General features: G+C 41.5%; 1 protein-coding gene across 3 annotated transcripts in view; it reads right to left on the bottom strand.

The window, feature by feature from the left end:
- Nucleotides 1–12,713, bottom strand: part of col12a1b (collagen, type XII, alpha 1b) — a 155,379-nt gene that overhangs the window by 39,418 nt on the left and 103,248 nt on the right. For all 3 annotated transcript variants that reach the window (XM_063494565.1, XM_063494563.1, XM_063494564.1), the window contains 7 exons: nucleotides 11,376–11,505; nucleotides 9,091–9,210; nucleotides 8,795–8,941; nucleotides 8,034–8,150; nucleotides 5,619–5,771; nucleotides 3,442–3,516; nucleotides 1,524–1,663 (listed from right to left, as the gene is read on the bottom strand). In XM_063494565.1, coding sequence (XP_063350635.1) covers nucleotides 1,524–1,663; nucleotides 3,442–3,516; nucleotides 5,619–5,771; nucleotides 8,034–8,150; nucleotides 8,795–8,941; nucleotides 9,091–9,210; nucleotides 11,376–11,505 — 882 coding nt within the window. The remainder of the gene's footprint in view (nucleotides 1–1,523; nucleotides 1,664–3,441; nucleotides 3,517–5,618; nucleotides 5,772–8,033; nucleotides 8,151–8,794; nucleotides 8,942–9,090; nucleotides 9,211–11,375; nucleotides 11,506–12,713) is intronic.

The raw sequence follows: 12,713 nt of genomic DNA, 5'->3' as shown, positions 1-12,713 counted from the left end.
AATGATTAAGACAGCTACAGAGGTTTTGGACCACATCAGGCTTTTAATCATATTTTTATACGATGCTGTCACACTTGTCAGCATGAATGTACCTTTAAATCCAGAGCTCCCTCTCTCTGGAACAGGCTTATATATAATCACCGATTCTTTAAATGCCTGCAAAACTCGGCCGGAAAAAATTCTGCATCGCCAGGAAAGCTTTTTTAGCCTTTATTTCATTTGCATCTCCCTCCTTCTTCTTGTTTTGTCTTGTTGTCGGCTGTTAGTGATTACACTTGATTGAATTCTCGTATTAGGGCGGATGTTTTATAAGCCCCCTGGCCTCCTGTTGAGGTGAAGTTCTTTTATCATGAGGTTTCCATTGTGAAAATAAAAACAAAACCACCACTGGATGATGTTGGGGTACGGAAGTGTAATGCATTCACTCAAGAGAAAAAAAAAGGTTTCTGAATTAATGAGACATCTTAAAATCCACAAAGAGCCTCTCATTCACTGCAGAGCTCAGCTTCATTCACGGCATTGCCTCCCCAGCTCAGTTTAAGCCATTTTTATTTGGGTCTGGGTTTTAAGCACTGTCACATACTTGCTTGTTCAGCTGCTACTCAGTGCAGATGAGAACTTCTGGCAGGATTTTGGGGCATTTCATTAATTCAGACAAACAGAAAAGGTGAAATTTTATTGAATGAATTATTTTCTTGGAATCAGATCAGAAAAATAAGCAGATTTTTTTTTTATTTTATGAAAAGTTTTTGAGTGTCTCCTCTAAATGATCTTAACTTAAAGACATTTTAGCATCACCATCTCCATGAGACATGCTAATTTACATCCCTATGTAGCTAAGACGCCTTCATCCACTGCTAGTTAGATGCTAACTGCATTTCATTGGCTTGGTACGTGTTCTCTGTGTTCTCTGGTTCCAAGAGTATTTAAAAGTAGAATAGGAGGCAGAGCCTTTAGCTTTCAGGCCCCTCTTCTGTTGAACCAGCTCCCAGTTTGGATTCAGGAGACAGACACTATCTCTACTTTTATAATTAGGCTTCAAACTTTCCTTTTTGCAAAAGCATATAGTTAGGGCTGGATCGTGTGACTCTGAATCCTCCCTTAGCCATGCTGCTATAAGCTCAGACTGCGGGGGGGGGGGACTTCCTGTGACACATTGTGACACATTGTGACACATTGAGCGTTTCTTTTTTACTCCTCGTCTCTCTATTTTCTCCTTTTCTGCCTTTTCACCCCTCAACTGTCAACTGCTCGGAGTGGATGGCTGCTCTGGCTACTGCAAATGGTGCAGTAATGGTTGATGTGAGGGAGCTACCTGAGTGGAGGTGCAGTAGGTAGAGCATGTTATAGCCTGCACTGGCCTTGCATGGCCCATTTGACTTCACAAAGATTTTTCACTTTTTATTGCAGGGTCTCACTATATAAATCTCTGTGAGGTAACTGTTGTATAAATAACAGAACTGCACCGGGTGCACTACTCCTCCCTGTCAGAGGGAATAACTGTCAGTGTTTTCAGCACAAACCTGCATCCCTGAGGGTCCGATGACATCAAAAGCGCCAATCATGTCGGAGACAAAGTGCACCACCTTGGTGAAGCTCTCCTCGCCGATACTCCACGAGCCGTCGATGAGGAACACCACATCTGCTTTGGCGCCTTTGCAGACTGAAGCAAAAAAAAAAAAAGTCAGTTAGTCCACAGGCCAGTTGTTGCATCATAACATGGCATAATTAGCAAGCTGGAGCCCATTAAAAAAGTCAGCTGACAGTGTGCAACAAAACAAAACGCCTGAGACAAATGCCGTGATAGAACTGTTCGCGATAATTATGGGTTCCACTGATAAAAAAAAAACAAACTGGCAAAATAAAACCGGGAACATTTGGTCTGCATAAGGACCAAGCTCTCCTAATGCGTTCCTGTCACATGAAAACGAATTGGGCGAAAAGCTTTAAATAATCTTGGCCTCATGTGATGCACCTCTCTTTATCTTCTCCGCCTGCTCTGAGCTCTATAAACAACTTTCACACAGCACCAAATGACACAAACAAATTCTCTGGACTGCACTCGCTTTCTTTTTCAACACCTGAGCTGTTGGTTCTTAACGGGCGCGCTCCCCCGCGGGGCCCACATGTGGTGGCCATTAATCCACCACTAGTCCAAGCTGGATCCAGGAGGACTCTGCGTTCGCAAAGTCACCGTCGAGGATTTTCCAAACACGGCCGAGCTTGAATGAAAGGACTTGATCCATTCAGTCCTGGGAGAGTTTCTTGGGGAAATATTGGCAGATGATTCACACAGAATTGGCCCAGTGAGAAGCCGACAGATGGAAGCCTTATTAACCCAAGCTGAACTCTCATTTTGTAACTTTTGCTGTCAAAATTCATTATTATTTGTATTTTTTATATTGTTTTATTAGGAAAAAAAGGCAAAGACTCTGGAGACAGATTCCAAAATGCACCTTTAGTCTCCAAACATCTGAGATTGCAAGGCAGCGCGCAGGCCTAATGAAACAGCAGAGTCAGCAGAAGCAGTGAGACTGGGGGAAAACAGGCTTTACTAGAAACGTTTGACATGTAAAGCAACAGTTAACAGCTGCTGGTGTTTGCTAAGACAGTCACTGAAAAAAAGCTGCTTCTTCTGAGCATGCCCAGTTGAGAGGAGACCCAAAAACAGCCTGGAGGGACATCCCACCAGCTAAAAGGGTGTGCTGAAACTGAAGTTCCACTAATGCCCACTTGAGGTAGACTACAAAAGTCCTTAGAGTAAAGCAGAAAAAAACCCACGTACACAACCTGAAAAATTTCCACCTCTAGGATGTCTGTATGCAGGGTGAGTTTTTATAAAGATTTGCACAATCAAGAATCAGCATTAAATTAAAGATTAAAGAACTTTAACCGTTGGGTCACAAATGTTTGCCAATGAGAAAGAAATCACGGCGGTAGCCACAATGTGAAAATTGAACCTTCAAACAAGTTATTGGCCACATATTGTGGGCTGCAGGCCCACAATATGGAGAAGGCTGTATGTAAAAGTTTAGGATAGACTTTTATACACAGCAATAGCTGCTTTATGTGAGTTAGAATCAATGGATGTTACATTCAAATACAGGCGCCCATTTATTGCATAAATACTGAAAACAACGTGTCTGTCTGTATATTTTTCCTCCCTTCTCCACCTGAGCTGGTTGAGATCATGTTGGAGGCTTCATGTGGCTGAGCTGAATTTCTGCACTGCTTGAACATGAAGAGTGTAAAATATATATATAATATATATATATTCTTATGGCTACTCTAAGCTTTCTACATGTTTTTGACCTGAATGCATTAAAGATTGTCTTTGGGTACCAGACAAAAAAAAAAATCACTCTCATCAACCAAAACACAAGAATGCATTTCAGATTCAGCTCACCTTCAGCTGGATTATGGATGTCATTAGAGGCTTACCTGCCCATCCAGGGGGGATGGTGGGTGGAGGTGTTGGAGTAGGCGGGAGTGTTGGGACTGGAGTTGGCTCCTCCACTGTGAGAGACAAAAAAAACAAAAAAAAAAAAAACCTGTTATCAACATATTTGTAATAAATACAGAATCGGCGTAAACACGGCGCGTGTTGAAGTCATTGTTTTGGAGCCGCGCTGCGAGATGATGCAACTCGCAGTTGGAATCATGCTTCATGTCTCAGACACCACGACTGCACTGTGAGCGGGCGTGTCAGAGCCACGCAGCTGTTACTACGATCGTGTTCTCTGTGGAAAGGTGGGCCGATCCGCTCGGGACATGTTTTTGTGTGTTTTTCCGTCAGTGATGCAGATGTTGTTGGTTTGTACTAAGAATACATGAAGGACAGATTAATGTGAGTTTAAACTCATTTTTATTTATATTCCTTTCAACATAAGATGACATCTTAAACAGGTTGGATTACTTTAAAAACCTTTGAGCTGTCTGCCTGGCACAAAGGATTTTTCCAGCCAATCATGTAACGACTGCCACATGCAGCACTGCATGCAGTACTTTACATTCTTCTTTACATTCAGTGTTTTTATTCGTTAAATATTTTTGTTGCATTTTATAAATAAGTTAAAACATCAAAATAAAAAACTTGAGACAGCTGAAGTGGACAATGTCACTCGCAGGACATTTGGAAAACAAAGTATTTTATCACTATTTATAGAACTGATGGAAATTATATTTTCAGATCAAAAGCCCTGATGCTTTAATTTAATTATTAAAGTGCAGGAAGTTATTCTTGTTTGTCGCGCTGCTCAGATTCGGCTGCAAATCGACCCAAATTCAGGATGCGGTCTCATTCAATGAAAGAAAGGCAATTTTAAAAATGACCTCAAGGCTTCAGATGTTCTGCCTGATTATAACTACACCTGTTTTCCGGCTTGAGACCACGCTGTCTTGAAGTTTATATATTTTGATTTTAACCTCCTAGGACCTGCCGTCCACATATGTGGACATCACATTTTGGGTTATTTAGACCAAAATACTCAATTTTGCTCTACAAGGGCCTGATATCCACTTACGAGGACATTATACTGCTACTTTTCTATCAAAATTTTAAACAAATATGCTCATATGTGGCTCTCATTTTTCTTAAAAACAAAAATAATGTAAAAAAAAAAAATCTGGTAATTCTTTGTTTTTACATTCATCGGGCCCCAATATGTCCAAATATCAAAGAGAAATTAAAAATGCATGCAGTGGAAGACTTCGGGTCTTAGGAGGTTAAATTTGACTCGTTATCTCCAGTACACTGTTGTTCTCTTCTTTATGTTTGTTTCATGTATTGTGTGTATGTGTGTGTTTGTGAGTGTGTATTCATATCTTTGTGGGGACCAATATCCTGGTCCCCGCAAGTTTCAAGGCATTTTTGAGACTCAAACTGTGGATTTAGTGATACGGTTACAATTCGGTTGTAGTTAGGTTTAGGCATTCATTTTTCGGATGATCTGATATCCTCGTGTCGGTGTTGTTCCCACATCATCATGATAAATGTTGTTCCAGGTTCAACATTGCAAGTGACCAATCACATTGTTGTGACGTCATACTTTTGCAAGCCAAGCCATTCATTCATTTATGAAATTCCAATGCTGCAAGGACAATATGTATAATGCTTACCGTTTATTAAAGAACAGTATCCTGAAATGCAACGAATTCAAATTGCTGGATTGGCAGACAGAGGCAGTTTCTCGCAAGTTAAGTAGATTTTTTTTAAGGCAGTTTTTTCCAAAGTTGCAAAAGTATGACGTCACAACAATGTGATTGGTCACTTGCAATGTTGAACCTGGAACAACATTTATTATGATGATGCGGGACCAACACCAACACGAGGATATCAGATCATGCTCATTTTTCATGGGTAGGGTAAGGGGCTAGGGAAAGCATTATGTCAAGTAGATGTCCCCACAAGATATAAATACCCGACCTCTCTTTTGATGGTTGTGCTCCTGCCACTGGTTTGATTCTCTGATTAAAATACTGCACTTCACGTTTTCACAGCAGTGAACCAGACCGGTCACATTTCAAACACACTCTAGTTTTTGTGCATTTATTAAGGGCAGAATTCTCTAGATTTTCTAGAGTTTTCCTCCTCACTGCAGAACTTCCTTAGTACTTACAGGTCCTCTCTTTGGTGCTGACTCCTGGGCCTTCCAGATTTGGCGTCTGAACGAAGACAGTGGCGGTGTACAGAGCATCGGGAGAGAGTCCGTCAAAGCAGTACTGAGGCAGGCCAGCGGGAATGGTGATTTCATGCTGTCCTTTACTGGATGCTACAGAGGAATCAAAAACACATGTAAACACATCACAGTACAGTGAAGTGGTCTTAAATTAAATGATGGACTTTTCTGAACATGCTCAAAAGTTTCATCGAGGTTTAATAAGGTTCGACCTCCTGATCGGCTCATTTAGAGTTTATTTCCAGGTGCTGTGGGCTCAGTGTGATTGGTTCCTGTCAGAGGGAAACACTGACTCATGTTCTTCAGTCACTGAGTTTGTTCGAGATGGCTGGATCTTCATGCCCTTGTAAAACACAGTAGTGACTTTTACACAGTTTGGAGCCCTGAATCATGTTGAGATTTTCCTGTGATGAAAACTAAGATTTTTACTCACTTCATACATCTCCTGGGTATGACAGCATTAATAATTATTACTAATGAGTCAAAGATTACTTCCCCAGGTGCTTATGTTTCTGGCTTTTAAATTAACACCAAAGCCTGCTGGCTTGTGACGCTGGCATTCTCTGTGTCCGTTTCAGCCTCATGAGGGACAAAGGAGGTTTATTCTGCAGCATTTTCATGGTTCTAGTTCCATTTCAAGCCATCTGTGTTTGTATTTGAAATCAATTCCATATTAAAGACAGTCTGGTCCAATCACTTCACCAACACTTACAAATTAATATCCCTGTACATTTTAGTATACATGTTGGGCAGCTCCAGGTAGTCTACCACTAATATTGCACTTCTTGCCCACTGACAGTTGGGATGGGCTCCAGCTAAGACCTTAAGACAGTGGATCAGCATGTTCTCTGCTTATGCACATAAACAGTGAGTCTCAAAGGACTGCAGAAAGTTTCCAAATGAGGAAAAGTTTCTTTGAGCACGTCTTAAACTACCTGAAAGCCCCTGCAGGATTTATGACCTCACAGTCACTGACCAACCACACTTCATGACTGTTGTCTGTAGTTTAGTGGACTTTTTGTTGCTAAACGAAGAAAATAAAGATTACTTTACACACAGAGCACCCTGACCCTTCCAGTGAAATGTTTATCTTTCCGCTTGTCTCGGCTGCTGATAAATTGATAATAAGATTTCCTATTTACTCTGAACGCTTCAGCGAGAGCAAACAAACAAAGTGTGTTTATCGCACGGGCGTTTTGCTGTCCTGAATGCACTTCAAGTAAGTCGGATTCAACGCTTCCCGCAGCTCTGCTGCTGCAGATATCTTCAGAATATGCCCAGTAACATCAACAAGTTGTGATCGATCATGTAAATTATTTTGTGAAAACACGCACACCTCTCAGAGAGATCGACTCCAGAACGGTGGCCCTCATTCATCAGGAGCAAAGATCCACTCAGGTCTGAGCTGAGAGTGCGTTGGCAAAATAAAAGCCCTCAGACTTTTCAGCAGGATATCAGATAGCCTAGAGTCTGAACCACATGTTCCTCTTCTCACCACGGATGTTAAAACATGGAGGCAGAAGACCTGTGCTCACCGTTTTTCCACCCACTCATCTCACCGCTGGCTCCGACCGCTGTTTGCATTTCCACTTGAGAACAAACAGTCGACTGATTTGTTGACTTGAGCGTCTGCTGCGTCTCACTGGGACGGCTCCTCTGGTAGCGGTTAACCACCATCTGCCTCACGCTAACGGACCCGTGTTTGTTCTGGCAGCATGTTACAGTGGCCCAAATGCCTAATGACTACCATATAGATATTTAAACATGGATGCTCTATCTCCACGTGCGAGTATGAACCAGATGGACCTCGGACACTCCAAAGTCATTGAAAAGGATGTAATCTTTGCAAACAGAGATGGAGTTAAAGCTTGGTGGTTGGGCGCCTTCAGTCTCGGCCAAAACTTGCATCTTTTTTGATCAATAACCGAAAATAGGCAGCCTGAACTTAAACAGCCTCAGGGAGGAAATTACAAGAAAACGTTTGAGTCAAAACAGTCTCTGCAGCATCTGCAGAGATGATCTCATCTGCAGATATGTTTTCAGACATCTGATGGGAGTCTTATTGCACACTTTACCACATGCATCAATTTAAATATGTCACCCTGAATCAGGATCACTGGCAGATAGAGCCACACCACAAGATTAATGCATCTGCAGAGAAATGAAATATCAGAAACTTCTGATGAAAATCACTGCAGGTTCTCTTCCGTGATCTATCCGAGGACATGTTACACAACCATGTGGTTTTGGATCATTTGGAGACTTGAAATAGTCTAAGTGCTATTATTATTAAATTACTATTATTACACACAAAAGCTCATTATGATATTTAAAAAGTGATGTGAGGTGACTTACGGTCCGCTGGGTTGAGTTTAATGCGGTAAGACGTGGCCGCTCTGTGTGGCGTCCACTTGATGCAGAACTTGTCGTGGCCGACGTTGTAGGTCTCAATGTTGGTTACGTTCAGGTAGACTGAAAAAAAAAAGTCACAGTTTAAGCACAGTGGAGGTTTAGGCTGTTCATATGTCGATTCATGTTTTTTTAAGCTCTTTTAACAACTGATGAAAAATAGAGATTCTCTATTAGACAGGAACTGTTTAGCTAAAAAAAAACAAAACACAAAAAAAAAAAAAAAAAGAGTACACCTGATGATCTGTTAGTTGCACTGCCTGATGGAACCAGGTGAGTAACTTTAGGTAGCGAGAAACTTGACTGGTATTTCACTTCATGAGCCCATTTCTTTTCAGGGCTCCTGGTGTAGCTGTTTTGTTCCACACCTGAGAGTGATTACTGTCTCCGGCCCAAACAAATCGTGCCAACTTGAAAAAAAAAAAAAAACACCTGAGGCCAATATAACCGGACTAAAGAGTAAACAGGTGTGAACATGCCTTTAAGTCCAAATCTCAGTCAGCCAGAAACAAATCTGAGCAACTGAAAAGATATCAGATAAATCCTGGGATTCTCTCTGGTCAAGTGTCAGAAGTGACTGGATGTGAAAAATCAGGAGGGGTTAACGAGAGGACGCCAAGGTCCAGTGAGTTTTTTAAGAAACAATTATGAGCGACATTTGAAATAAATCAGCAGTTTCTGCGTCTAATTACAGTTCCTGTACGTACGTGTCGTCCCCTGGCCAATGAGCGGCGCGCTCACGCCGCTGGTGTACTGTGCCAGCACTTTGACGTCGTAGGTGGTTCCAGGCTGCAGGTTAGTCAGAGTGTAAGAGCTCACGTCTCCAACGAAGAAGTCGATGGGCTGGTTCATGCCTGGAAACACAGAGCGGGGAATGAGAAGTGAGTGAGAAACTGACGAGAAGTAAAAATCAGGTGACAGCTTTTAGGAATCAAGACATTATTCACAATGTGTGTGCAAAGAAACATGTTTGATTAACCGCAATGGTTTTGTTAAGGCTCACCTGCAGGGGTGTAGATCAGCCGGTATCCCTGGATGGGTGCAGACACCGGGTCCCAGGCCACCCTGAAGCGCGTGTACCACTCGTCCGAGATCCGAAGGTTTCTGGGACTCAACATGCCGACTTTGACACAGAGGAGGCATCGAATTTTAGACATGGTAAGCATCAACGTGCAGGGCTAAAACATGATGCTAATGTGCGAGTACCAAAAAACTGCAATTCCTCTAATGGCCACTTAGACTGGCTGCAAAAGTGACTCAGCCAGCTTAAACTCTCCAACTTTCCTCTTGAGCCTTGAATCGCAAGTTTCAAGTCATATTTAATAATAATTTTAAAGCTAATTTAGCAAATTATGGCCCCATAAAGTCAGAAAGGAGGTTTATTGTTTGGGTGGAGAGGGGAGAGCAACAGGAGAATTTCTGGCTTTTTTAACTAAATCCACTGCAGCTTCATGTGCAACAAAACAGAAACAGAAGCACTAATGAACTTCTAATTTGTAGTTTGCATTTGAATGACACAGAACTTTATTTTGGCTGTTTTTCTTTCCTTTAACTGAACCATAAATATCAGCCGTCCACACACCGGGGAGCGTTTTACACCTACTGTGGCAAAATTTTCAGTGAGCTCAGAGTTTGGAAGCTGTCACGCCGTCTTCTCGCTGCTGTTAAATGCTAGAACAACCCCCTAGCCTTTCATTAACTTGATACCTGTAGTTTGTTTAAAACCACAGAGCATTGTTAAAAAAAAGGGGGACATTTTCTCAGTAATAATAAAAATCAGCCTCTTCCTTTCTGGCTGTCAGGAATGAGCCGCCTTAAGTCAGGTTATAAAATTCATCCTATGTAATAGAGGTGTTTAGATTTGGGTCTTAGCCTTGTTGAAGAAGCCAGTTGGTATGTGTCCAGAATTGGATGGATGCCTGAAAGTGCCTCACACACACATTCTCGTTTTGATATCTTAGTGAGGACATCCAATTGACATAATGCCTTCCCTAGCCGCTTACCCTAACCCCAACCATCAAAAATGAATGCCTAACCCTAACACTCAGCCTAAACCTAACCATAAAATAAATGTAACCCTGACAATAAAACCACATTTTGAGTCTCAAAAATGACTTTTGTCACTTTTGTCCTCACAAGTGACTGTTGGTCCCCACAGCAATGTTCCAATTTTTGGACCCCACAAAGATATTGAAACAGGTATATACATACACACACACACACTCTGAGTGTCTGCTGTTTGTTTAACTAAGCCTACTGCTCGCCGATCGAGTGCTCTCCCCTTTAAGTCCAAACTCTTCACACTAACACATGCAGACCCTGATAACTGACGCACACCTAATGTATTTATTTTCTCTGTTACTCCTCTAACTCACTCCTAAGTGCTGCTGCCGTCACTGCGTTTAAGCTCCTGGGTTCAATGCCTCAAAGCTGTACCACCACAAAAGTTGCTAAGGTGCTGGATCACATCCTAAATGTGCTAGAATTGTTTGTAGCACGATGCTGGTGGAGCGGATTGTGAGGTTTACCTTCCACAGACGGTCAATATCAAAGTCAAAAGTAGGAAATATAAAAGGGGGATTTTTTTGCTACTCTCTGATAGATGGTTGATAGACTTAATCAAACTAGATTTATTTCACGTTTGAATACAAGTAACGACAGAAAGTTTAAAAATTTATATCTAAGGAGAACTCTGTAAGATCAAAGATGGAAGCTGTCCGCTCTCTGCCCGCAAAGAGCCAATCAGGGGCAGCCACACAAAACATCTGAGCTAATCACTTTGTTTCGACACAGTAGACAAGCAGCAGGTATATCTACTTGTTACTGTAGAAGTGATACAGGTAGCTACATCTGCTCTGTTAATGAAACAGTCATGTTGTAAGGCTTCAGCATGTGTAGCAGACACACAGAATAACCTGCAGGAAAAAATTTAAAAACTTTATTTTGGGTAAAACAAAAACTAAATATCGAGCTTTCTCTTTAAACCAAACTTGACTGTTGATTCTATACGTGGAGTTTTTACATACTGCTGGCTATTGCAGTTAAAGTCATGGATCTCTCCTTGTTAATTTAGTTGGAAGCTTTTAAATAACTTGAAAGATGGCTGCTGAGGGGTAAAATTTGCCTTCTAGGAGTTTGAGAAAGCCTGTTGTTTACTACAATCGGCCCAGCTATGAGGCCAAATGTGCAAAAAACCCTGTGACAGCTCCAGGGGATTGTGTAATATCACAAGACAACCAGCATTTCTGAAAATCTGCCTTTGCTAGAAAACTCAGAGGTTTTTATTACTTGTACGTCCGTTCCCGTTGAGGGATCCTCCAGGCCCCTCGGCATAGATGGCCTCCACAGTGATGTTGTATGGGGTGTCTGGGAGAAGATTCTGAAGCATGGCATTGTTTCTGTTTCCTGGAACCACAGTCTGAAGATCCAAACGGCACAGAGTCAGAGATTTTCAGTAGCCGAAGAAGAAAAAGCATAAATCAGTCAGCAAAGATTTACATCCAGAGAGTCCTGAGTTGCTTTGCTGTCTGCACATCTGCTGCACATGGTATGTGTAATTGGTGAGCGGAGCTGGCCCAGTGCTCCCAGTCACAGGAAAAGCTGCAACACCTGCTTTCCACAGATTTCCTTCCACACACGTCTGTGCATGTATGATTTTGGAGATTTCTGCTTCTTTTTCTCTGTTATTCAGTTTTGGGGGAGTTTTCCTCTTTTCTAAATCAAAGATCTGAGAACAAAGGGTGTCATGCTATATACAGAGAGAGAGACTATAAACTGTGAAGTGAAGATGACTCAAACCACACATCCTCCTTGCAATGAAGTCCAATTCTCGATTATTTTACTTATTTTTATAGATTTTTATTTATTTATTTTTTGCTATATCTTTACCAGTTTACTGAAGTGCACTGATTAAGGCCATAAACCCATCAGAAAGTTTTCAAGTGACAAGAAGAGTCCTCTTACCAGGATGGACTTCTTTTTGCAACCAGAGGAATCACCCCCTGCTGGTGATTATAAAGAATGCAGGCTGAAACAACTTACTACAGCTATGCCCTTATATCTTTTATATACAGTCCATGTTCAGTGGTGAGTTTTGCTCCCTGTTTAAATAAAAGTAAAATAATAGAAACCCATTTGGATTCATCTGGAATTTGAATCAAGGACCCAAATATTAGTTTAAATGAGAAACAGTCATCAAAATCAATTAATCAAAGTTAAATTTGGGTTAAACCGACTTTTATTCCAAATTTTAGTGCTAATAAATTTGGTTTGTGCAGTAAGATAAAGAGAAGAGCCTGAAAAATACAAACACTGTTGGTGGTGCACAATTTTACAATTTTCTAATAAACAGGAAATAATAATTTCTTCAGCCTTGTGAGGCAGAAAATTGCTTCTCGGTGGGATTATAGAAACTGTGTACCAACACGAACCTTCCACATTATTTACAGATGCTAAATTGATCACTTTGCATCAGTATAAATAATAGTCGTGAGCTCTTTGGTCAGTCTCAGTCTGGAGAACTCCTTTCATCGGCGTCCCTCTGCTGCAGTTAGCTGACTCACTCTGAGCAGGTGTTAGACTAACGAGCAGAAGGGAAGCACAGCTGGGCCGTCTCCGCTCTCCACC

This window comes from Pelmatolapia mariae, linkage group LG15 (genome assembly GCF_036321145.2).
Source record: "Pelmatolapia mariae isolate MD_Pm_ZW linkage group LG15, Pm_UMD_F_2, whole genome shotgun sequence".
NCBI classification, from domain to species: Eukaryota; Metazoa; Chordata; class Actinopteri; order Cichliformes; family Cichlidae; genus Pelmatolapia; species Pelmatolapia mariae.
This window is presented reverse-complemented; position numbering and strand designations above follow the sequence as displayed.